The sequence below is a fragment of the Myotis brandtii genome, unplaced genomic scaffold (genome assembly GCF_000412655.1).
Source record: "Myotis brandtii unplaced genomic scaffold, ASM41265v1 scaffold274, whole genome shotgun sequence".
NCBI classification, from domain to species: domain Eukaryota; kingdom Metazoa; phylum Chordata; class Mammalia; order Chiroptera; family Vespertilionidae; genus Myotis; species Myotis brandtii.
The window spans coordinates 3,135,676-3,158,163 of NW_005360425.1; the positions used below are offsets into that span (position 1 = coordinate 3,135,676).

Here is a 22,488-nt window from a genome sequence, read left to right on the forward strand (position 1 = left end):
CAGAGCGCAAGGAGCTGAGGACCCTGCCCTCCAGGGCCCATCAGGACGGGCTTCCAGGCAGCTCGGTCACTCAGGCCTAAAGAGGGCCCAGCAGGGACCCAGGCTGCCTGCTGGCCAATGGGTCTGTGGGATAAGGGGCAGATCCCAGCTCCCCATGGATGTGGCAGACAAGAGGGCATGAGCCCGGTGATTTGAAACTCTGTCTTCCCTCCCTGCCCAGCCCCACCTCAGTCTCTGAAACCCTGCACTTCCTCCCTCTTCTCTCGAGGGTCTTCTCCAGGGATCTGACCCTTTTCTAAGGGAGACTGAGTCAGCCCAGGTGCTCAGACTGAGGAAATGGGAAGAGTGCTCACTTCTGCACGGTGGAGCGCAGCTTGCCAGGGTGCTGTCAAGGCGGGGTCTGCAGCCCACTGGGGTCCCTGCCTGAAGAGTGGGGGCTGCTCACACCTGCACCCCCCGGCCCTGCAGCTGGAGCACTCGTGCCCGCAGGGCGCTGACCCCACTGAGGAGGGCCTCCCGATGTTCCGCCGACGAGATGCCCAAGCTCACCAGGTCTCTGCGAAGAAGAACGAAGAATGGGTCAGACCCAGCCACTCAAGCCCCTCCCTCTGTCTGGACAGGGAAACCCAGAATCAGGACGCTGGGCCTCCCGTAGAGGCGGGGCAGGGCCCTGGGTTCCCCCCACTCACTGCGCAGTCATGGCGGCCACGGCCTCCAGGCTCCCATAGCCAGCTGCCGTGAAGCTGTCCTTGTAGCGGCCCAGGTCCAGGGCCTCCAGCCAGGCGCCCACGGAGCCAAAGGAGGGGAAGGTGGAGAAGGCACGGTCCGCCAGGGGAGTGGGTGGCCTGGGGGCAGAGGGGGGCGGCCAATCAACAGCAGGATCCGGTGCCCAGCCTGCTCACTGTCCTGCGGACAGGCCAGCTGTGCAAGGACAGGCGGGGAGGCCTGGGCCCAGGGCACACCTGGCTCACACCGAGTGCCACGCATTCTCAGAGCAGGTGAGTGTTCGACACACTCAGGAGGGTGGGAGCGAGTTGCACCTGAGCCAGCCAAAGGTCCTGGGAGTATCTGGAACAGTCTGGGGGTAGGACACACCTACGACAGTTTTAGAGGCAACTCACATTTGGGACAACTCGTCCTAATTTCACTTATTTTATTTACTGGAATTACAAGTCAGTTAGGACTGTGACCACAAATATTATCCAATGGTCACTGTCCCTGGGGTATGTGAGCACAGCCCAGGACAAGCAGAAGTGACTGAGGTGGATGAAGGCTGCATGTGCCTCTGGCAGCGGAAGATCAGATCTATCTGGGACGGCGGTGAGCAGTCCTACCTAACGGGTGGGTAGGAGAGATGGGGCTGTTGGACGAGGGGCACGTGGGCGGCCACTCATGGTCAGGTGAGAGGTCGCTGAGTCTGCTGTGGTCGGGGACAGATGGGGACGTACCTGGGACAGGGGGCCGTAGCACACTTCGGGGGATCTGGGTCCTGCACCATCTTGCTCAGGATGCTGTGGATCTGGGAGAACCTGGGCCGCTCACCCGGGTCCTTCTGCCAGCAGTCCAGCATCAGCCGGTGCAGGGGGGAAGGGCAGTTCCTGGGGGGCGGCAGCCGGAAGCCATCCTCCACGGCCTTGATTACCTGGGCCATGGGGTGGGGGGTGCAGAGGGAGGCTTTAGATCCCCCCAACACACACACACACACACACACACACCCCACCCCACAGGAAGACTGGGGTGGCCAGGCAGGACTAGAAGCAAAGAAACAGTGAAGAGGAACCAGGGAACTGAGGTCAGAGGGCAAGAGGATCAGAAGGCAGGGAGCTGGAGCCACAGGTCACTCACGTCCTGGCTGGACATGTCCCAGTAGGGCCGCTCCCCAAACGCCATCACCTCCCACATGACAACACCGAAGCTCCACACGTCGCTGGCAGAGCTGAAGTGGCCGAACTGCAGCGTCTCGGGGGCGGCCCACAGCGCCGGGCTCCGGCCACTCTGCAGGCAACCCAGGTTCCCCACACCACAGGGTCTCAGATCCAGCCCCACCGGCCATCCTCCCAGCTGCACATCTGGGGAGAGCACACAAGCTGACCGCAAGGCGATGTCCACACTGGCATTTACCCAGGACCAACTGGTGAGGGGCGGGGAGGAGGGGGGAAGTGGGGAGACGGGGACTCTGGGGCAGTTTGATGGAAACAGGGGAGCAGGCTTGCCTCGGGGAAACAGCTCCTCACCATGGTGGTGTAGACAGCCTCTGCTCGGTCCCGAGGTCCCCGCCCAAAGCCGGAAATCTTGCAGATAAGGCCACTGCTGACCAGCACGCGGCGGGCGGCCAGGCCCCGGTGAACGTAGCCCATCTCCGACAGATACTTCATGGCTGACGCCAGCCCAGGCAGCAGCCCCAGCAGCTGCCCAGCCACCATCTGGCCCTCGTGCCGCTGAGGGAGGAAGGAGATGGAGGCCAGGGCTGCACACTCAGCTCCCCTGGTGCTGTGCGACCCCAGGAAAGTCACGTGGCCCTCTCTGCGCTTCAGCTTGCCCTGTCACCCACCAGGTCGGCCTGGCCAGTGGGTACCTTTTCAGGGAATGATGCCACTCCAAGTCCCAACAAAGAGAAGATAACGCGGTCATTTCTACCCCCAGGGCCCACAGCACTCACCCTGAGGAAGCCGTCCAGGGCCCCGTGGCTCAGGTACTCAGTGACGATCATCAGGGTGCTTCCTGTGCCCAGGGACGTGGACACACACAGGCTCAGATGGCTGCTCCCAATGGACACATGCTCCCCTATGTGGGCCCCGACCAGGGCCAAGATGCCCGGAACCAGGGCCACTCTCCCCTAATCTTGCCGCCCCCCTTCAGGACCCAGGGTCCCCTATGCTGAACAAGAGGAGGCATCCATAGGGGGACAAAGGCCCAGGGCAAGAGCTACACGTTTGCTGAGAAAAATCACCCAAGGTCCAAGCAGCCCATCCCACAGAGCGTCACCACAAGTCAGAAAGGTCACTCAGGGACAGCGGGGCCACCCTGAGTTGGTGAAGAAAAGCTGAGACCTTTCCCCCATGCTGGGCATTTCAGGGGCTCCCTCTCAGCGTAGGGAAGGGCCCTGGGGCACAGGAGCACCCCCCTCCCGCGCTGTCATCCCCATACGTGCGGAGCACTGGGCCCTACCTCTGGTGACAACCCCTTCCAGCCGCACGACGTTGCTGTGGTCAAACTGCCCCAGCGTGAGGGCCTCGGCCAGGAAACTGAGCCTCTGGGAGTCGGAGCAGCCTTCCCTCAGTGTGTGCACAGCCACCGGGAGCCCCTGGCGGCCAGGGAGCTGCAGGCGGCCACAGCACAGCTCCCCAAACCGCCCTGTGGGGAAACAGCACCTCAGACACCAGCAGGAGGCCGCTCCCCTGGCCAACCCGGGCAGGGCGAGCGAGGAGAGAGCAACTTCTGGGTCATGGGCTGCTTCCTGTCTGGGACTCGGAGCTCTCGGGTTCAAACCATGCTACACTGAGTACCAGCAAAGTGACGTGGTTCCATGTCTCCCTCCCTCTCCTGCCTGGTGTTCGTGTGAAAGGGGACTCCCGCCTGCCTGCCTCAAAGAGAGGGCTTGGCATATGCCCGCACGGCAAAGGCTCCTCCAGCCCAGCCCAGTGTGACTCAGGGTGACGATGGCGCCCATTCTGCCACACACCGCTTTCCGGCTTCTGCCCAGTGAGTCTGCAACCGTGTCAGGGCTTAGCTTCTGGCTCCTGGTGAAAGTTTCTGCCTTCCCCAGCACAGGCCAAGGGTTTGTAGGCAGGAAGAAAGAGAGTCAGGAGACTGACCATTAGGGGACGAGCACCTACCATGAGCCAGGCCTTGGACTGAGCCTGTGAAGTCCCCATATCAGCTCTGTCTGAGGCAGCTCTCATGCCCATTTTACAGATGAGAAACAGGCTCAGAGCAGAAGGAGGATGTGCCCCTGATCACACAGCTGGTTAGTGATAGAGCTGGGACTAAAGCTCAGGAATGTCTGGTCCCCAAGCTTGCAAAGGCCCCATGAAGGCCTGGGACTGAACGTCTGCCCGTCTGCCCGTGGCAGTCTGAACAGGCCAGCTCTGAGAGGGCCTTGGGGTGGAGGCAGGCTTACAGAATCGAAGTGGGTGGAGCGGTGGTGGGACTTCTAGAGCGGGTGAGGCTAGGGCAGAGGCAGTGCCCCCCAAGGACAAGGCTTCCTGGGTGCCCAGCTTGCCTGCCCCGAGGCTCTTCTCCACTGTGACGCTTTTCGCATCCAGCTCCTTGGCAAACAGGTGAACAGCCTGCAGTGGGTCCCCACAGCTCTGGGGGTCCATGAACGTGCGGCGAGTCGGCACTTTGACTGGGAACACAAAGAGGGAGGGTCCTGCGGAGAGGGGCTTCCATGGCTGGAGGGTGGGGGTGTGCAGTGGATGCAGGAAGAGGGATGAGGAGTGGGGGGGGGGGCACCCGCCCCACCCCATGCCAGGCCCAGACAACTCACAGTGGAAATACAGCTCCTCCTCATCGTGGGCATCCTGACCTCCTTTGCCATAGCTGCAGGGCCTGGGGGTGCAGAGTCATTCCTTGAGCCAGGCTGCCCAGCCCTCCCCATCTCACCAGTGGGGGGGGGGTGCCTCTTTGTCCCTTCAAAAGGACACGGTCTGTGCCCCAGGGGAGGGATCTTCTTATTCAGCTGGTTTGAAAGCTCCTCCCCACGGTGCTCATGTAACCCTAGCGCCAGACCTAACTCCTCACCCCCATCAGCATTCCTAGTTATTTTCACTTTGAGTCACAGGGCATATTCTTGCCACTCCGGAGGCGCCCAAATCTATACCCCTGACTTTTAGTTCAAGCTGCCCCCCTGGCTACAGGGGAACAGAACAAACAGGCCTTGTACTTGGGGGCAGCTTCCGGTGTAGCCAGGAAAACCAACACTGCGAGGTCACCACAGCCCCCTCACAGGGCCCAGCAAAGGGGAGGGCTGTGCGCCGTGGAGCACAGAATGGCTGGAAACACGCCTTCCGGGCCATCAGGACGGCTGCCTGAGACAGGCCGCTGTGGGCCAGAGGACTACATCACAACCAACACAGGCTGGCATTTGGGGCCCCCTGCGGCTGGGCCATGCTGGCCCAGATAAAGACTTTGACTTTTATTCCAGATTGGAGGAGAGCCCCTAGGGAACTCTGAGCAGGGGAGTGCTGAGATGCCATTTGCATTTTAGAGAGACCATCCAGCTGCTGCTGCTGTCCCTGCTGGCCATGGCGGTGGCTCAGACTATGGGGTGAGAAAAGCGGGAGGACTCAGAGACATGTAGGTGACAGGGAGGCAGAAAGGGAGAGGAAGAAGGCTTGCCCAGCAGAGTTCATGGTGCTGCCATTAGCCAAGAAGGGGGGATGAAAAGTTCACGTCTAGACATTTGAGTTTGCAGGGCCTCTGGGATGAGCAGGGAGGATCAGTGGGAGGGAGTCAGTATGTGTGTGTCTGTGTCTGGAGTTTGGAACACAAATTCAGGAGCTGTGAGAAGCGGGACTAGGAACCAGTCAGAGGACCCCCTACGTTTCGAGATTGGGTAAGGGAGGAGGAAGCCAAGGAGATCACTACAGAACCGCCAGAGAAGTGGGAGGGAAACTGGGGTGGTGATGTCACAGGAACCAAGGAAAGAAGAGCAGCAGGGAGAGAGGTCAGCCACGGGCAGGGCGGGCTGGAGGACGAGGGATCAGGGGAGGCTGGAGAGAGGTGGTCATGGCTCCGTACCAGCGGGGAAGGGGAGAAAGGCTGTCTGTCACATCGGAGGAAGTGGTCACGGGGCGGTCACGGGGCGGTTAACAGCGTGGGCTCTGGAACCTCACTGCAGGGACTGGCTTCCCAGCTCCTCTACTCAGCAGATGAGGGGCTGAGTGGCTCGGTTTTCTCTTTAATAAAATCAGGAAATAATCAACCAAAGACCTTGTATGCATATATGCATAACCCATGGACACAGACAATAGGTTGGTGAAGGTCTGGGGTGGGGGGTGGGAGTGGGCTGGAGTGGGCCAATGGAGAGGAAAGGGGACATATGTAATACTTTCAACAAGATTAAAAAAAAAAAAGACGGCCCACCTAATAGCACTGTTTCAGTGAATGTTAGCTGTCATATGGGGGAGAGAGGGACATTATAAATAGTACGGGTTCCTGAGATGTGAGAGGGAGAGGGCTCAGGTCCTAGGTAGGAAGACTGACCCTGGCTAGGAGGACGGCACCTCCTCTACAGCGCGAGGAGGGAGAGGAGGCTATGAGAGAGGCAGGTGTGTCGACCTGGTGGTGAGCAGATGAGGGGCTAACGATACAGTTGAAGAGACGGGGCAGCAGAGGTGGCTGAGGGAGCAAGCTGCAGGGACAGGGAGCCTGAAGGACCAAAGTAGAAATGGACCAGTATCCGCAGGAGCAGTGGGTGGGGGCGGGGCCAGGACTAGACTGGCCATGCCTGTATCTGTACAGCAATGCGGGTGATGTCCAGGTCCTTGTCAGGATAAGGGGGAGGGAGGTGGAACAGAAGAGAAGGTCCCTGGGAACAAGGAAGTCAAAGAACGGAGAGGCGGGCGGCTGGGACTGGCCATGCAATGGCTACGCAAGTCACTCAGCATGGTGACAGGACTTCCATGAGTGAGGGGACATCCAGGAGAGGGGGTCGAGGTGAAGGGAAGGGGCAAGGTGAGTGGATGGTGGAGTGGCAGAGGAAATGAGAAGCTTCCACTGGAAGACACCCTCTAGCGACAAGTGGGATGAGCCAGGATAGAGCGAGGAGGGGAAGAGGAGGTGAGACCACTGCACAGGGCAAGGACGACAGAGGTCAGGAGTGTGCCCCGTGCCCATCGGCACTAGACCGGCTGATTCTCCCCACTTCACTGTCGCTTGATTTTGAGCAGGTTTTGAAACCCACCCCTGGCTTGCTCTGCCTGCTCAGGACATCTGTCTCCGAGCCCTCCTGGGCAGCGGCTCCGGCCTGCAGAGTCCTCCTAGGAAGGTGCTCCTCGTTCACCTCTCTCCCCCTTCCTTTCTGCCTCCCTGAGCCCCTAAACTCACAGGCAGGACACAATGCTTTTCCAATAGGTCCAGCATATGAACTTTGAGGCTCTGTGAGGAAGGAGCTCGCTACTCCGGTCCTGCCTTCCCGACCCCCTGCCCAGGCAGAGCTGGCTCCCAGACCCGCAGGACAAGGTCCTCTCCCCCTTAGTCACTTCCTGTCATACCCAATGAATGCTCACTGTCCCTCCAGCCGCCGGCAGTGAGTTCCAGGATGCTGAGATGTGTGGAGAATGTGGCTCTCTGGCCAGCCCTCGTCTCTCCTCTGCTCCCCCAGCTGCAGCCCTTTGCATGCAGACTTTCCAACCCCTCAAGTGTGCTGAGCTCAGCTCCTCCCCTCCCCACCCCACCCGACCCGGACCTGCCTGGGGAGCATGTGCCATGAGGTTTAGGCTGCAAGCAAAAGGACTGGAATCTTCTCTGAGCTACATTCAAGAGCCATCTTCCCCTCCTCCCAGCCCCCTTCTCTGCCCTCTCTCCTGCAAGCTTCCTTCTGCTGGGGGTTGGGGGTTTCTGGTTTATCAGTTCCCCTCCCTGTCCTCCCCCCTCCCACACACATACACACAACACAATTTATGCCTTTCTTCCCTTCGCTTGTGTTCAGGGCCTCGGGACCCCTTGGGGCAGCAGCTGGGGGCCTCTGAGCGCCTCGGGAGAGTCCTAATCACACTGGAGCAGCCGCAGCTTGATTCCATCCTCAGTGATGCCTTCTGACATTTAATGAGTTAAGGAGCTAAATCCCCTTCATCCCAGAGCGGCGGAGCTAGCTGCAGCGCCGGCTGCCGCAGGAGCAGTGGGTGGGGGCGGGGCCAGGACCAGACTGGCCATGCCTGTATCTGTACAGCAATGTGCTTGCATGTGCAAATCCGCATGCGCGCACATGCTGGTATAGACACAGGTGCCCGTGAGCACAGGGTCACAACCCACCAGAGGTCAGTCAGGCTCGGACCACCTACCTCCTCCAAATGGCCAGCACGCTCATCACAGAGCCCAGGACAAGGAGGGCTGAGATGGTCACCACGGTGACGACAACTGCGGGGCTCTGGTCCCTGGAGCCGGAGGCAGCTGGGAGGAAGAGCACGAGGTTGAGGCAGGCAGAGCACCGGGCTCCTGGGTAAGTGTCCTCGCCCCACAGAAGGGTTTCCGCAGCACCTTTGCCTCCCACAGCAGAGGGATCAAGGCAGTCCCAAACACAATGGCGCCTGGAGCTTCCGGTTCTCCCAGGGCTGGGCACCGCCACAGAAGCCCAGCTCTGAGAGAGAGGCGCAGGGGTCCAGACAGGCAGACCTGGGACTCCCTTTTTGCCTTTCAGATGGGCCATGATAGACTTAAGGTAGCTCTGCAGGGGGAATGGCCTCTTGCCTGAGCTCCCCAACCCCAAGCGAGACCATTCACCACCAATAATGATAAAAGTAAACGTTTAGCGCACACTTAAGCCATTCAAGACACTGTGCCACGTGCCTGGACTGAATGATCCTGTTTCATCATCACAACCAGCCAGTACGGTGCCACTGTCTCCATTTTACAGCTGAGGAAATTGACATTGAGGCAAGTTGTATAACTTGTTCAAGGTCACAGAGCTAATAAATAATGATCCTAAGATTTGAACTTGATTTCAAACCTCTGCTTTGAGTTATTTCACCAAGGGAGAGGCCTAGAGGAGCTCAGGCTCTCAGCCCTGTCCACCCATCCACCCACCCATCCATCCATCCATCCAACAGTACGAGGCTGGCGCTGGGGAGGAAGCGATGAATGAGCCAGCGTCCCTGCCCGGGAGGGGTGTACAGACCAGTGGGAAAGATAGAAACAAAAACTTAACTGTAGAATAAAATAAGAAACAGAGAAAGCTGAGCGGAGCTGAACAGAGGAACAATCATTTCTTCCCAAAGGCTTTGAAGAATATGGCAAAAGTAATGGGTATCATTTCCAAGATTAGGTTACGGGAGACTGTGCCTTCTGTCTCGGGTGTTCTCTCGCTCATTCACAGTCTCTAGAAGAATCTAGTTGCTGTGTTGTGAGTAGCCCTTCGGAGAAGCCCGTGAGCCAAGGAACTGCATGCCTCCGCCGAAGAGCCAGCAAGAACCCAAGAAGGGAGCAGAGTCTCCCACAGTTAAGCCTTCAGATGAATCACAACCCCAGAGGACACCTTGACTGCATTCTTTTTTTTTTTAAATATATTTTATTGATTTTTTACAGAGAGGAAGGGAGAGGGATAGAGAGTTAGAAACATCGATGAGAGAGAAACACCGATCAGCTGCCTCCTGCACACTCCCCACTGGGGATGTGCACGCAACCAAGGTACATGCCCTTGACCGGAATCGAACCTGGGAACTTTGAGTCCGCAGGCCGACGCTCTATCCACTGAGCCAAACCGGTCAGGGCTTGACTGTGTTCTTGTGAGAGACCCTGAGTCAAGTGGCACCCAGTTAAGCTGCACCCATACCCCTGACACACAAAAAACCATGAGATAACAACTTCTTGTTATTTTCAGCTGCTAAGTTTTGGGGACAATTTGTTACGCAGCAATGGAGCCCTGAAGCATGGTCTTTCATCATGATCCTGATCTGGGGTTATGGCTCATTGGAAAAAAAGTGCTATGCAGATTGGGAGGCCCAAGCCCCCATAGCCAGGGCCACAGCAAAGGATGCTGGGGAGCTGAGCAGTATCCACTAACCAAAAAGCACCAGATGAATGGAAGTCACCAGCCCCTTCCGCTAACAGTCCCAGCTCCTGCCCACACCACACTCACTCCAGCCAAATCCATGCGCCTTTGTTCAGATGGCTTCGTCTATCCAAAGTGCCTTTCCTGCCCATCTCCACACAGTCATGTTCCCCAGCCTTCGAGACATGGCTCTAATCTCCGTTTGCCAGCACCTGGCCAAGGCCTGGCACAGACAGGCATTCGAGCAAGAAGTGCTGTCTCCCTTCCCAGAACTCAAACTCCCTCAACATTTTATCTCCACCTCCCTTTGGGCTCAGAGCTCTTCCTATCTTGGATTAGTCTCATGTAGCAGGTTGGGAAGAATTATTATCTTGACAGCTGGTGCCAGAATGCCTCTTAGGGGGAACTGCCTTTGTCCGGGAAAATACTTTCATGAGCTGCTTGGGATAGATAGAGGTGAGACCCCGAGGACTGGGTTAGCAGCAAGAGAAACAACAAAAGAGGAAGCTAAATGCTCTTCATGCATCCTGAAAGGGAGTGTGGGGGTCCGGGGACGAGGAACCAGGGGAGGGCGGTGAAGCGGGTGGTAGAACAATGCCGTGGAGAAGCGGAGCTGTTTTAGAATCGGCACATCTAATGTTCAGCTTTTGTTTTGTTTTGGTAACAGCTCTATTGAGAAATTTTTCACCACTGAGAATGCACAACTCTCGTTTGGTTGCACTGATTGCTGCGGTGCAACCCCTTCACGGCCCCCATCCCCCGGTGGAGTCTGTTTCAATATTTTAAGGCCCAGTGGGGAAGGTGACAGTGATCCACGTTTGGGTCCATATCACGGCAGAGAGAAAGAAGCAGAATGGGAACAGGAATTTAGCCGTCAGCCCAGCTGGCATGGCTCAGTGGTTGAGTGTCGACCTATGAACAGTAGGTCATGGTTTAATTTCCAGTTAGGGCACGTGCTTAGGTTGTGGGCTCAATCCCCAGTGTGGGAGTGCAGGAGGCAGCCGATCAATGATTCTTTCTCATCACTGATGTTTCTATTTCTCTCCTTCTCCCTTCCTCTCTGAAATCAATAAAAATATATTTTTAAAAAATGAATTTAGCAGTCAGAGCGAGAGGTGACCATGAGGCTGAAACTCCTCCCAAGGAAATAGCAAGAATCTTGGGGAGGGCACAGGATGCTTCCACAAGACATGGGATAGGTCCTGAGAGGCAGGGAGCCACCAGCCGAGACCTGGGGTGTAGGTGTTCGTGACCTCCTTCCCTGTGAGCTCCTCCAGCCCAGGCAACCCGTCTAATTCACAGCCTGAACAGGTATCAGGCGGGTTCCAAATTCATTAGTTAATTAGGTTGCAATTAAACTGTACTGCAGGCTCCCTTAATTGCACAGATAACCGCCCCCTCCAATTTGTCTCCGTGCCCCATCCCCGCCCAGGTCCCCTGGCGCAGCTCACTTACCCTCCCCTGGGGTCTGTACTTCAATGCTGGGGCTGAAGCTCTGCGTCTCCCAGGATGGCCCCAGGGAAGCCGCCCGGATCTGAAAGATGTAGCGAGTAGCTGGCTTCAGGTTGGTGACGGTGACCGCAGGCGCCCCTGTCTTCACTGTGGAGTAAGTCTGCTCATTCTGACCCTGGGGAGGGACCAAGAAGTGAGGCCTAGACCAAGGGCCAGACCCAGGCTCCTGGGAGAATGATGGGGGGCAGGAGGAGGGAGGCAGGAGAGCACCCTTAGGAGGCAGAACCTGACTCCAGTCGTCTCCAGGGGATTCCACAGGTTTCTCCCAAAACATCTGCAACCCCTTCCTCCACCACAAGTTCCCACCCCACTTGCTAAGAGAAACTTTAGGGAAGGAGCTAGGTCTTCCTTCGCGGGGGTGACAGGATGACGGGCACCAGGCCTGGCAGTCCAGGGGGTGAGCTGGGCCTGCTGCCTCTGAGGAAAGAATAAGAAAATGAGCCTGACACCTGCCCGGTCCTTGTCGGCTCACAAAGCCTTTCTTCCCCCTTGTCATCTGATGTTCACAACTGCCCTGCAAGGCACAGGACAGGAGGTATCATCTTTTTGAGATAAGGACATTGAGCTCAGAGGGTAGAGGGGCTCCCTCCACCTTCCTGTTCAACATACCACTCCCCCAGCTCACAGCTCCCAATAGACTTCTGGGATTCTAAACCTATTATGTGATTCAGCAAAGAATTCCTCCAGCGACCGAGGAGCCAGCGAAGCTCTGACACAGGCAGTGCGGAAGCTGAAAGCAAGGCTTCACAGTAATGAAGATATCTGCACCAAGGTGGGAAACGGTTTAACAGGAGATTACATGTCAGATTTACAGACAATACAGCCATGGGGAAAAGAGATAGTGGATCGGGAGGTAAATCCATTTGTCAAATCATGGCGAGACTGCACCCATGGACTGACAACAGACACAAGAGGTGAGCAAAAAATCAGCAAGGGTATCTATCCTATCAGAATCAATAGGCTATAGGAGTTTCCAATAAGAAGCGCTATATATATATATATATATAATTTCAGCTCAGGTTTCAATGCCAAATGAATTACAGAAAAGATTCTGGTTTGGCTGTCAGAACTGTAGATGAAGGACTCTAAATCTATACACAGATCATATCCTGTAGCTGTCCGGTGGCAGTCTCCTTAGCATGGCCTCGATGGGAAATCTCATGTGATCTTCTTTATACTATCCATGCCTCCTTCTCTTATCGAATCATGTAAGTTACATAAGGCTATTTTAATTTTCTGTATTTTCTAAATCCCTACAGTAAATATATATTTAAAATTAAATGCATTAAAATTTCAGTTGAAATTTTATAAAGCTGGGACAGTAGGATGTCCACACCTAGTGTGTGTGTGTGTGTGTGTGTGTGCGCGCGTGCAGGGTGGTTGACCTGCTGAAAACTTAACTTTGATTTTGCTTTTCACTGCTGTTTCATGAAGTTCTCCCGTCTGTGGGTACCTCATTAGGAAGAATGGAAGAACTCCCTCCTGTCCATCAACCTCCTCTTCCTCTCCCGACCCTGGACCCTCACAAAAGTAAACAGGCCTCTGTGTACTACCATCTTACTAAGGTAATGGCAGGACACTGGTTTCAAGTGGTAAAAGCCAAGTTCAACAGGAATGGGTGGGGGTGGCTGCCTCATCTCAGGCCGGCATAATGCCCCCAAGGCAGCAGGATCTCAGAGAATGACCCCTGGGGCTTGGAATGGTTGGGAACTAATTGTGATGGTGTTTACAGCCCAGATTGCTTAGCACGGAGGGAGTGAAGCTGGGATCTACTTAAGCAAAGCTGCATGGACCAGCAGGACCACTGTATATTTTTATTATTATTTGTAAATGTTGTTACATATCCTTTATGTCAGTACAATTATAATAATAATCCATCCATTCCCTGTTCTGGAGAGCTGATAGTTAAACACTTACCAGCACATTGCCGAGCCCTAGCTGGCCACCTGACCTAGCCATGTGCTGAGACAGTCATGCATTTTTGTAAAATTTGAAACAATATATTTCTGCATTATTTTTTTTTAAGGATTGTAAATTGTATGTCTACGATTCGGGTACATAAAATCTGGATCAGCCCGCAGAGAAAGCTCTTTGTCAACTGTAAACACCAGGCAAAAGTGGTGAAGATGGAGATGATGGCTAGTGATGAAGGGAGACTTGAGGGAAAGAGGAAGAGCAGGGGAGTCCACAGTGAGCAGGGGCCAGGAAGAAACTCCAGCCTGCAAGGCCACTCAGGAGGCCAGTGGATATGTTTAGAAAAAAGAAGGACTTTTGCTGGGAAAAGATTGTGAAGAAGAGGAAAACGATGGGCAGAGGACAGACTGCAACTGGGAATGCTGTGCCTGGTGCCTCCCAGACCCTGACCCACCTTCTCGTAGTAGCGGATCTCGTATTCTGTGCCATTGGCCCCAGCGGCTCCAGCAGGAATGGGCTCCCGCCATGACAGGGACACGCTCTGAGGTTCCACTCGGTCCCTGCGAATCTCATCCTCCTCCCAGGGCCCTGAAAGAAAGTAATGTGGGTTTTTCAACTCCATCTGACTGCAGGGCAGGGTCAGGGGCCTGTGAGGACTGAGGACAGGGGCCTGGAAGGGTCAGGCCTGTGAGGACTGGGGGCAGGGCGGGGGAAGGCTGAGGGGCGTGGCCTAATGGTTGTGGGTGGGGGCAATGGGCTCCAGTGGGGCAGAGGCTGAGGGGTAGAGTCTGTGAAGCCAGAGGCAAGCGAGGCACCCAGTCACTCCACACACTGCTCTCTACTTCCGTGGCTCCTGTGGGAAAAAGTGCCAGGCCTCCTGCTGCTTACCCATCCCCTGTACCCAGCTCCTCTCCTGGTGGTAGGTTCTCATCCCCCAGGCTCTTCCTAATTTTTCCGTGGTTTAGAGACATTAGAGAGTCTAAGAGCCAGGAAGACCAGCTACATAACTATTCTAATGACCTGGTGAAGAGGTATACTCAACACACTCAAAATAAAAGGAAACTACTTCAACACAATAAAAACCAATATGAAAAGACCACAGCCGGCATATTACTCAACAGTGAAAGGTTGAAAGCTTTCCCTCTAAAATCAGGGACAAGACAAGGATGTCCACTCTTGCCACTTTGATTCAACATAATATTGGAAGTCATGGCCAAAGCAATTAGGCAAGAAAAAGAAAAGAAATCCAGATTGGAAAGGAAGAAGTAAAATTATCTGTGTCTGCAGGTGACATGATCTTATATAAAGAAAACCCTAATAATTACACACACACACACACACACACACACACAAACACCTGTTAGAACTAATGAACAAATACAGCAAAGTTGCAGGATACAAAATCAACACACAAAAATCAGTTGCACTATGCACTAACAGTGGACAGTCTAAAAAAATTAAGAAAATAACTTCATTTACAATAACATTAAAAAGAATAAAATACTCAAGAATAAACTTAATGTCGATGGACAGGGAAAAAAAGAAGAACAGGTACTAATGCCTAACCCAAAGCAGAAACCACCAGGTCACTGGGGGAAGATCCTGACTTGACTTCAGTGTGTGGAGCCGAGGGGTCTCCGAGAGCAGATGCTGGGAAGGCAGCTGGGTAAGTGGGTCCAGGGCTCACGAAAGGTGTCTGCGAGGAGGATGGAGATCCAAGAGCCATCAGAACGTGACTGGATGAAACTGCCCAGAAAGAGAGGAGGAAAAGCTTTTAGGAAATAAGCCAAAGACACAACATGTAAGAGGCTGGCCAAGAGGGGACTGCAGAGGAGGAGCCAGAGAGGAAGGAGGGAAACAAAGAGCCAACGAGGTCACAGACGCCCTGGACGGACATTTAAGAAGCTTCTCTCCTGACACCTCCGCTCATTAGCTCCGTGTCCAGCAGCAGGAGCCCGCCGTGTCCATGTTCATCCGTGGAATGGAAACAGTGACGACACTGCGCAGGCTGGCTGGGAGGGTTTTATGAAGTAATGAATACGAAGAGCATGAGCACGGCGCCCACACGAGTTTGCTAACAAGAGCGGCCCGTGCTCAGCAGTGTCGCATGCTGAGAAGAGACGGGGTAAGACGATGAGCCCCAGGGCCCTTTGGCTTTAACAATGTGGAGGTTCCTAGTGGCTTCAAGGGGTTCAAGGGAAGGTGGTGTCAGCTGGTGGAGGGCCCAGGAAGTGGAGGCAGGGCATATGTAGCTCACCCTTTGAAAAGTGTGTCAGCATGGCTTCTAGTTTTAAATGGTATCCATCTAGCAGCCCTACCTCCAGTTTTTCTCCAATTTCAGTGAAAGCCCTGGCTGGTTCAGTTCAGTGGTGAGGCATCGGCCCGGGGACCTAAGGGGTTGCAGGTTCAATTACCAGCCAAGGGCAGTACCTGGGTTGCAGGTTCAATCCCTGGCCCTGGTCGGGGCACATGCCAGAGGCAACCAATCGATGTGTCTCTCTCACATCAGTGTTTCTCCCCCTCCTCCCTCCCTTTCACTCCCTCTAAAAAAAAAAAGTCAATGGAAAAAATATCCTAGGATGAGGATTTAAAAAAAAATTTTTCCCCCGTTAAAACAGGGATACAGAAGGAGTCAAAAACCCAGAACAGCACCATCACTACTCTTGACAGCTGATGGCCAGAGGCGGGCGGGGAAGGGGAAGTGGGGTGGCACATTTCCACCTGTGATACAGCCAGGGGAACGAGATTGAAAAGTGCAATTGTAGTGAACCCCAGGCTAAGCTGCCACAGAATGACATTGCCTCTCATCCTAAAAATAATTTGAAAGGTCCTGTATCCTTCCTCACAATGTCTGCCCCTTAAAAAATAGCAAGGTCTTTGTCAACTGGACAATGCACAACCATCACTGGCTACACAGCTGCTTTCCGGAAAAGTGCTCTTCCTTATCCCAGGGAGCGCCCTCAGCCTGAATCCAGTTGGAGACAGCAGCTCCCAGAAAAGACGTGGCGCAAAGGGGAGCGGTGATGAAATGTCCCAGGAGGTGGCGCGGTCCCTTGCAGATACAGACGGACGGCACAGATAGAAAGGGGCTCGGAATGTCATTTTTGTAAACTACGTTGGTTGAAAGCATCAGATGGACAGGATATAGAGGTAAGAGAAGGTTCCGTTTCAGCCCCATGGAGATACATTACATGAGAGCCTGATAAATCCTGAGAATGGAGCTAAAAGCTGAGCCCAGGCACCTGCTCTCCCGCTGCAGATGTGTGATGAGATTCATCTGCATCAAGTGGGGCCAAGAGTGCAGCAGACACTGTCGGAAACCTGTTCAACAGCCACGTCCCCTTCCCTGAGGGCTGAGCGCAATTTCTGACTCGGGATCTATTGTCTCCCCCCAGATGATGCAGGTTAATTCTGATTGTTCTAACACAGATTGTTCTAACACACCTGTGTGCACTCATTCCCTTTGCTGTCTCCCCCCAGATGACGCAGGTTAATTCTGATTGTTCTAACACACCTGTGTGCACTCATTCCCTTTGCCAATGATTGCTTTATGGTTGGGCTTGCAATCCAGTTCTGGCCAACAAAAGGAGCAATCAGCCAAGAGGAGGAGGGCTTCTGGAAAAGGTTTCTTGTTCTTAAAAAGATGCCTACAAGGAGGAAGCAGTTCATTTTCTGCTCTGGATGGTAAGGATGTGATTTCTGGGGCCAACTTACCACCATGAAGGGGCCAGCCTATGTGATAAGGATGTCAGAATGGAAAGATGGAAAGAGCCGGGCCCTTGAGAACACTGCTGAGCTGCTGAATTACCCAGGCTTTAACTCTACTCTTTTTAGGTAAACTCAGAAATCATTCTAATCAAATGTCAGATGGATTGAGATTTATTGTACTGGCAGCTGAAAGTCTCACAATCAAAGGACAATTCACACATCTTGGGTTTTGTTGTTTTTTCAAACATCAGCTTTTTTATTGTTCAAGAACAAGCAGACAGAAAACACCAAGAAATTGGGCATATGAAAATACTTCTGAATAAGCAAACAGAAATATTATTCTGAAGACTCAGGAGGGGCAGGTCTTTAAGAGTGATTTAGTATGACAGAGGAGCAAGTAAGGAGATTCTTTGGCCTCTTCAAGAAGGTGACAGAAAACACAGACTCCACAAAATAGAAGCAGAAGGCCGTGAGGAGAAAACAGGTGGAGAAAAGAAGCGAGACAAGATAAAAGTGGTGATATTGAGAAAGGTTTGTGGAGAAACTAAAAGCACTTTAGCAAAAAAATAAAAAGTAAAAAATAAAAATAATGCATTAACAACATTAAAATATTTAAAATAAAATTCATTACAAATACTGTATAAGGGATTTTAACAAAATCACAAGCAGAATGGGAAAACTTAAACCTCTCAATCTTTGGAACACCAAGTACACAATTAGAAGAAAATAGACTTGAAAAAAAAGCAGATAGATAGATAGATAGATATAGAGAGAGAAACACTACAGAACAAAAATACTACACATTTTTTTCACCAAAAATCTACTAGTACTATTCAAAAATTCAGCAAAGTAGTATGATACAAAAAAAATTCAGAGATCAGTTCCATTTTTATACACCAATAATGAACTATCAGAAAGAGAAACAAAGAGAACAATCCTATTTCCAATTGCTTTAAGAAATAAAATAGCCCTGACCCGTGTGGCTCAGTTGGTTGAGCATCGTCCCACGCATTGAGTGGTTGCCAGTTCCATTCCTGTCAGGACACATGCCCTCTTGCAGGCTGGATCCCCAGTAGGGGGTATGCAGAAGGAAGCTGATTCATGGTCCTCTCTCATTAATGTTTCTCTCTCTCTTCCCCCTTTCTCTCTCTCTCTCTCAAATCAATAAAAACATATTTTTATAAAAATAAAATACCTAGGAATAAGTTTAACCAAGGAGGTAAAAGATCTATATTCAGAAAATTATAAGACCTTGAAGAAAGAAATGTAAAAAGATACAAATAAATGGAAGCATATATCATGTTCATGGATAGGAAGAATTAATATCATTAAAATGTACATATATTCAAAACAATCTATAGATTCAACACAATCCCTATCAAAACACCAAAAATGGCATCTTTCACAAAACTAGAACAAATAATCCAAAAGTTTATAAGGAATCACAAGAGACTCTGAATAGCCACAACAAAATTTAGAAAGAACTGGAAACGGTTTCTTGTTCTTAAAAAGATGCCTACAAGGAAGAAGCAGTTCGTTTTCTGCTCTGGATGGTAAGGATGTGATTTCTGGGGCCAACTTACCACCATGAAGGGGCCAGCCTATGTGATAAGGATGTCAGAATGGAAAGATGGAAAGAGCCGGGCCCTTGAGAACACTGCTGAGCTGCTGAATTACCCAGGCTTTATATCCAGTAGAGTATCCTATATAATAAAAGGCTAATATGCAAATTGTCCCCTCAATTTTCTCAACACAAACCCCCCCACAAACAATTCAGTTAAAAAATGGGCAGCCCTAGCCGGTTTGGCTCAGTGGATAGAGTGTTGGCCTGCGGACTGAAGGGTCCCAGGTTCGATTCCGGTCAAGGGCACATGCTCAGGTTGCAGGCTCGATCCCCAGTAGGGGGCATGCAGGAGGCAGCCAATCGGTGATTCTCTATCATCATTGATGTTTCTATCTCTCGCTCCCTCTCCCTTCCTCTCTGCAATCAATAAAAATATATTTTAAAAAGAAGCAACCAATGAATGCATAAATAAGTGGAACAACAAACTGATGTTTCTCTCTCCCTTCCATTCTCTCTATAAAATCAATTAAAAAAATTTTTAATTAAAAAAAAATGGGCAGAGGACCTAAACAGATACTTCTCCAAAGCAGATATACAGATGGCCTATAGACATATGCAAAGATGCTAAATATCACTAATCATCTGAAAAATGCATATTAAAACCACAATAACATACCACCTCACACCTGTCAGATGTCTATCACCAATAAACCAACAAACAAATGTTGGCGTGCAGTGTTAGTGGGAATGCAGATTGGTTCAGCCACTATGGAAAACAGTATGGAGGTTCCTCAAAAAATTAAAAACAGAACTGCCTTATGACCCAGCAATTCCACTTCTCAGTATATATCCGAAAAAATCCAAAACATTAATTTGAAAAGATACATGTCCATTACAGCATTATTTACAACAGCTAAGATATGGAAGCAATCTAAGTGATCATTAAAAGACAAGTGGATAAAAGAGCTGTGGTACATATATACAATGCAATATTACTTGGCCATAAAAAATGAAATCTTACCATTTGTGGCAGCATCGATGGACCTAGACCGTATTATACCAAGTGAAATAAGTCAGAAAGAGAAAGACAAATACCGTATGATTTCACTTACATGCAAAGTCTAAAGATCAAAATAAATGAACAAACAAAACAGAAACAGACTCATAGAGAGAACCAACTGATGGTTGCCAAAGGGAAGATTCCTGGTCCGGGCACAGACCCAAGTTGCAGGTTTGATCCCCTGGTCAGGCACATACAGAAGGCAGCCAATCAATGTTTGTTCTCTCTCTCTCTCTCTCTCTCTCTCTCTCTCTCAAAAAAAAGAAAAATACAAATTGGTAGTAACAAAATAGTCATGGGGATGTAAAGTACAGCATACAAATTGGTAGTAACAAAATACTCATGGGGATGTAAAGTACAGCATAGAGAATATAGTCAATAATATTGTAATAGTATGTATGGTGCCAGGTAGGTACTTTAAAGATTGAGACTATCATCAAACTTCCCTCCCCCGCCTCCCAAAAAAGGTGCCTGTCCCAGAGAGTTACCCAGGCAGCTTTGCATGCCTTCAAAGAATGTATAATTGTGCTATTTAAATTGTCCCAGAGGAGGAAAACAAGAAGAGGTTCTTCCTGATGCCTTTCCCAAAGCCAGAATCACCATAATGCCAACACTTGGCAAAGAATGCAATAAAAAACACTACACAAGTCTCTCTTATAAATGTAGATGGAGAAAAATATTAACATTCAAGCAAGTTAATTCAGCAAAATATTAAAAGAATAATGCACTCATATCCAGTAGGGTATCCTATATAATAAAAGGCTAATGTGCAAACTGTCCTTTCAACCAACAGTTCAACTGGGAGTTCGAACAGGGAGCAAGGCCCACCAGCCAACTGCCTGCCCCACACTGATCACCTCCCCCACAACCCCAATCGGGGTGGGCCAGCCAGATCCCACCCATGCACAAATTCGTGCACTGGGCCTCTAGTCATCTAAGAATGCAGAGAGTTCACATAGAGAAATCCATTAATAGAATTCATCCTACCAATAGGTCAAAAGAGAAGAGAACATGTGGTCATCCTGAAAGATGCTTAAGAGGCATTTTATAAAATTAGCATCCATTCCTTATTTTTACAGAAAGTTCACTAAAACATGGAAGCATTATATAGCCAAGGGGCTTCAGTGGTAGAGAGATCTGAATTCAAAGACTGGTGTCCACTTACCAGCTGATTGACTTTGGACAATTCACTTCACTTCTCAGACCTCAATTTCATCGTTTGAAATATGATTATCGAATTTGATTGAATTAAAGTAGAAAATCATATTGCACAGTGCCAAACATAAAGCAACATTCAATCAGTGGAAGTTTTGTATTTTTGTTAACAAATAAAAATAAAGAGTATTTCCTTAACATAATTTCTAAATCCATCTCTATAAAAAAAAGGACTGTTAATATGAAATACCAGATAAAAGCTTGTGTTGCATATAGTATTATAAAAAAAGGATTTTCTAGTAGATAGTTCTATATATGGTATAGAGATAAAGACAGAAAAAAAAGGCAGAAAAAAATGTGGAAGGATATATTCCAAGATATTAATAGTTGCTTATCTCTGGGTAATAAAATTATGGGTGCTTTTTTCCATACTGAATTTTTAAAATGTAAATTCAATAGCAAATGTTAAATCACAACAGAGATCATAAGAAACCAGAACTGTTGCTCCAGAAAACCAGACAAATTGGCCAATCTTTTCCCAAAAGGCAAAGGAAATGGATTAAGAGCTAAAAATGATAACAGAAATGACAAGATTTGAGGATCAGAAAATGGATGTACAACCCAAGGCTTAGAAAGATTCTTAGGAGAGATACTGGAGCTACCAGAAGTCCTAATCAAAGCAATAAGTGAAAATATTTTTTCCAGGAATAAAAAAAGGTGTGCAAATCAAAAGCTTTACTCTGTTCCAGCCAAACTCAATGAAAAGAGAGTGCTACTGGTTACATTTTATTTTCATCAGTAGGTTAAAGAATTATACACACGTGTGTGTGTGTGTGTGTGTGTTCACACTCTTCTACACTATTTGCTGATGTTTATCAGTGATTTCCAAGTGGTTTCAAACATTTACAAAGGAATGAAAATTCCTGGCCTCAGACTTTCTGCAATACAACTACCAGAAGACAGGAAAGTCAAGTCACAAACCAATCATATCTTCTCAGATATGGAAAGGCAGAAACTAAACCACTCACTTATCCTTTTTTTTCAAAAAAAATTATTTATTGACTTCAGAGAGAAAGGGAGAGGGAGAAAGTGATAGAAATATCAACGATGAGAATCATTGATCCGCTGCCTCCTGCACGCCCCCTACTGGGGATCCATGTGCCCTGACCCCAATCAAACCGTGACCTCTTGGTTCATAGGTGGATGCTCAACCACTGAGCCTCACCGGCTGGGCCACATCCTTCTTGCAAAGGACACTTGAAGGCGAACCCCAGCTGAACGAGAGACCAATCAAAAGCAATTTCAAGAATGAAGCCGGTGCGGTATAAAAGGGTTCCAGGTCTTCATTTCCTCATCTCAGTTCCATCGCCCCTGCAGCCTGACCCTAGTGCTTCCCAGCTCTGCTCCGGGACAGGAAAGAGGTTGACCAAGGCAACACAATTCTCGCAGAGGCTGAGGGATGGAGGGTCCCTCTAAGACAGAAGAGGAGGCATGATTCTGCTTCCTACTGACTTTTTAAAGGGAGGACAAAAGACTGAGGGACTTGGGGCCGAGAAGGAAGTGAGTCCCCTCCTGGCTGCAGAGGGAGGGGAGGGTAGGGAGGGGAGGGAAGGGCGGATGGGGGCGGTCCACTCAGACCTCTGCCTAGAAGCCCAACCTCATCCCTCTGTCGGGATTCTCCCCGTTTTTTTTCCACCTGTTTCCCTGGGGAAGCAAAGGCAACTCACGGTTGGGTGCAGGGCACAGACTTTCTGCGCAGCCAGCAGCGCCCACTGGCTCCCACGGACTCTCTTACACACTCACATCCTCCTGGGCTCAGGGCAAGGAGTCCTGCACCCTCACTCCCTCCGCGGGGCCTCCGGA

General features: G+C 50.9%; 1 protein-coding gene across 1 annotated transcript in view; it reads right to left on the minus strand.

Moving 5' to 3' along the window:
* EPHA10 (EPH receptor A10) overlaps positions 1–22,488 on the minus strand; it is a 32,929-nt gene continuing 10,441 nt past the window's right edge. Inside the window, exons 7-18 of the mRNA XM_014541493.1 lie at positions 13,593–13,726; positions 11,168–11,339; positions 8,007–8,115; positions 4,490–4,551; positions 4,223–4,348; positions 3,169–3,354; positions 2,660–2,721; positions 2,235–2,438; positions 1,846–1,995; positions 1,449–1,642; positions 690–845; positions 1–556 (exon numbers count right to left, since the gene is read on the minus strand). Of these exons, the coding sequence (XP_014396979.1) occupies positions 442–556; positions 690–845; positions 1,449–1,642; positions 1,846–1,995; positions 2,235–2,438; positions 2,660–2,721; positions 3,169–3,354; positions 4,223–4,348; positions 4,490–4,551; positions 8,007–8,115; positions 11,168–11,339; positions 13,593–13,726 (1,670 nt within the window). The 3' untranslated portion in view covers positions 1–441. The remainder of the gene's footprint in view (positions 557–689; positions 846–1,448; positions 1,643–1,845; positions 1,996–2,234; positions 2,439–2,659; positions 2,722–3,168; positions 3,355–4,222; positions 4,349–4,489; positions 4,552–8,006; positions 8,116–11,167; positions 11,340–13,592; positions 13,727–22,488) is intronic.